Source organism: Carex rostrata, chromosome 2 (genome assembly GCF_964058835.1).
Source record: "Carex rostrata chromosome 2, lpCarRost1.2, whole genome shotgun sequence".
Taxonomy (NCBI): Eukaryota; Viridiplantae; Streptophyta; class Magnoliopsida; order Poales; family Cyperaceae; genus Carex; species Carex rostrata.
In genome coordinates this window covers 12,190,571-12,192,807 of record NC_135919.1, presented here as the reverse complement: position 1 = coordinate 12,192,807, position 2,237 = coordinate 12,190,571, and the positions used below count along the sequence as shown (strand labels likewise).

Sequence of the window (2,237 nt, the reverse complement as noted above, 5' to 3'; positions counted from 1 at the left end):
TTCTAATTTATAAATAAAAAATTATATTTATATTATATTTATATAAAATATTATTTATAAAAATATATTAAATATTAAATATTATATTTATATTAATATATATATTTATAAAAAATTATTATGAAAATTATATTAAATATTATTTTTATTAGAATATAAATTAGTAATTTAATTTTAATCATCTGAATTATATTTATATCAGTATTAGTATTCATTCGATATCTAATATGAATTTTTGTCAAATTCTCAAAAATTATAACGGATAAGTTTGATCACTATCCGATCCGATCCTTTACACACCTATGATGGAGTGTAGACGAACCCTCCTCGTTTTGTAAATAGACATGTTGCGTGCTTCTTCAGAAAACATCTAAACCAAAGCATCACAATTCACAATCCAATTAGTCAACCAGATACTAGTGATCAAAAGAAAAAACCAGATACTAAAACGCGCTCCGCCGACCTTTCCACCAATGAATCTACCACGAAACCCCTTCTGAAATTCCAATTCCCCACGCTCTCTTCTAAGTTCTAATAATAGTCGCTGCCAAGAAATTTTAGTTGAAAATCCTTCGTTGAACTGAACAACAGGATTGACTCTTCAACCTCTCATCCATAAGTCATAGTCAAACAACTTCATCTCTCTTCTTACCTCTTCCAGAAAAATGGCGACCACAAACCCGCCTCTGCTGCCGATCTCCACCACAACTCCCGCCTCGCAAACTCCCTCCACCACCGATCCGGCCACCGCGCCAGGTCTCCGCTTCTTCCTCTCGCGCTTCTCTGATTCGATCCGGAGATCCCTCTCCGACCGCCGCCCCTGGTCGGAGCTCATCGATCGTTCCGCCTTCTCCCGCCCTGATTCCCTCTCAGACGCCACCTCACGCGTCCGGAAGAATCTTGGCTACTTTCGAGTCAACTACGCCGCCGTCATAGCGCTGTGCCTTGCCGCCTCTCTCCTCTCTCATCCCTTCTCTCTCGCCGTGCTCCTAGCCCTCCTCGCTGCATGGTGCTTCCTATATCTCTTGAGGCCTTCAGATCCGCCCCTCGTTCTCTTTGGACGCACTTTCTCTGATCGGGAGACTCTTTTGGGGCTTGTGGTTGTCACATTTCTTGCGGTTTTCCTCACATCGGTTGGATCTTTGATTATTTCTGCCCTTGTGATCGGGTCGGCATTGGTTTGCCTCCATGGGGCGTTCCGAATGCCGGAGGATTTGTTTCTTGATGAGGTTGATTCTGTCACAGGTGGTGCCGCTGGAGGACTGCTTTCTTTCCTTGGTGGTGCCGGATCAACAGGTCGGATCTGATCTGATATTAGTAGGGTATTCGTTATTTTTTTTGAAGTCAACAGACAAGGAAAAATCTGATTCTTTGGTTTAGGGCTTGATGTGATTGTATTTTTGAGATTTAATTACGATCTTGAGACTTAAGTGTAGTGTAATTCATATTTTGATCAAAATATTTAATTTTTGTTTTAGTTTTGTTTGAGCTAAGAACTTAAATGATAAATTTAATAGAGCAATTATTCTTTCTAAGTATGTGGTTGTCTTGCTTATTACTTTTATGTTTTTTAGACATTAATATTATGATAGTATATGAAAAAAATAAAAATAGTAACACCGGAGTATGACATTACTCATGTGATTAGTACTTAGTAGCTGTCCTCTGTAAAACTCCTGGAATTGAGAAATGTTGCAATTCTAAAGGGCTTGCCCAGGGAGATGTTGATCAAGCAGTGCCAACAAGTGGAACCCAAGGAGTTCCGGATCCTCTAGAGAAACTCAAATTTTGAGTTTAGACAAGGACCATCGATCTGAATCTGGGCAATCCAGTCCAAGGCAGAATCCACAGGGCAACTTAAATGTTCATGCTGCAACAGATCAGATGGTATGGATCTAAACTCAAAATTTGAGTTAACTCGGGTGATATGAATTCGAACCGAAGTGGTTTCTGCTTCTCTGGTGAGTGGTGAGTGTCATATCCCCTCAATTTCCCTCTCCAATCTCCACACAATCTTGCACTCTTGGCTGGTTCACTCTTAGGTACTTCCTGACATTTGTGCGTTACTGACAACATTTCAAGCAAGCATTTGGAATTCTCTAGTTTACTTTTCTGTGATTTGCTTTGAAACCCCATGGAAGCCTCATGGGCCATGGCACACATCTGCAATGAGCTGTATTTACAACAAAACAAAGAGAGCCTGCTGACATTCTCATCTATGTTATTCAGTTAAGTTC

The 2,237-nt window shown here is 40.0% G+C and overlaps 1 protein-coding gene across 1 annotated transcript; it reads left to right on the top strand.

Moving 5' to 3' along the window:
* Nucleotides 1-396: 396 nt before the first annotated feature.
* On the top strand, nucleotides 397-1,538 carry LOC144575199 (PRA1 family protein B2-like). The gene has a single exon (XM_078325315.1). It carries the CDS (start codon nucleotides 666-668, stop codon nucleotides 1,305-1,307), a length of 642 nt encoding a protein of 213 aa, XP_078181441.1. The 5' UTR covers nucleotides 397-665; the 3' UTR covers nucleotides 1,308-1,538.
* The last annotated feature ends 699 nt before the right edge of the window (nucleotides 1,539-2,237 follow it).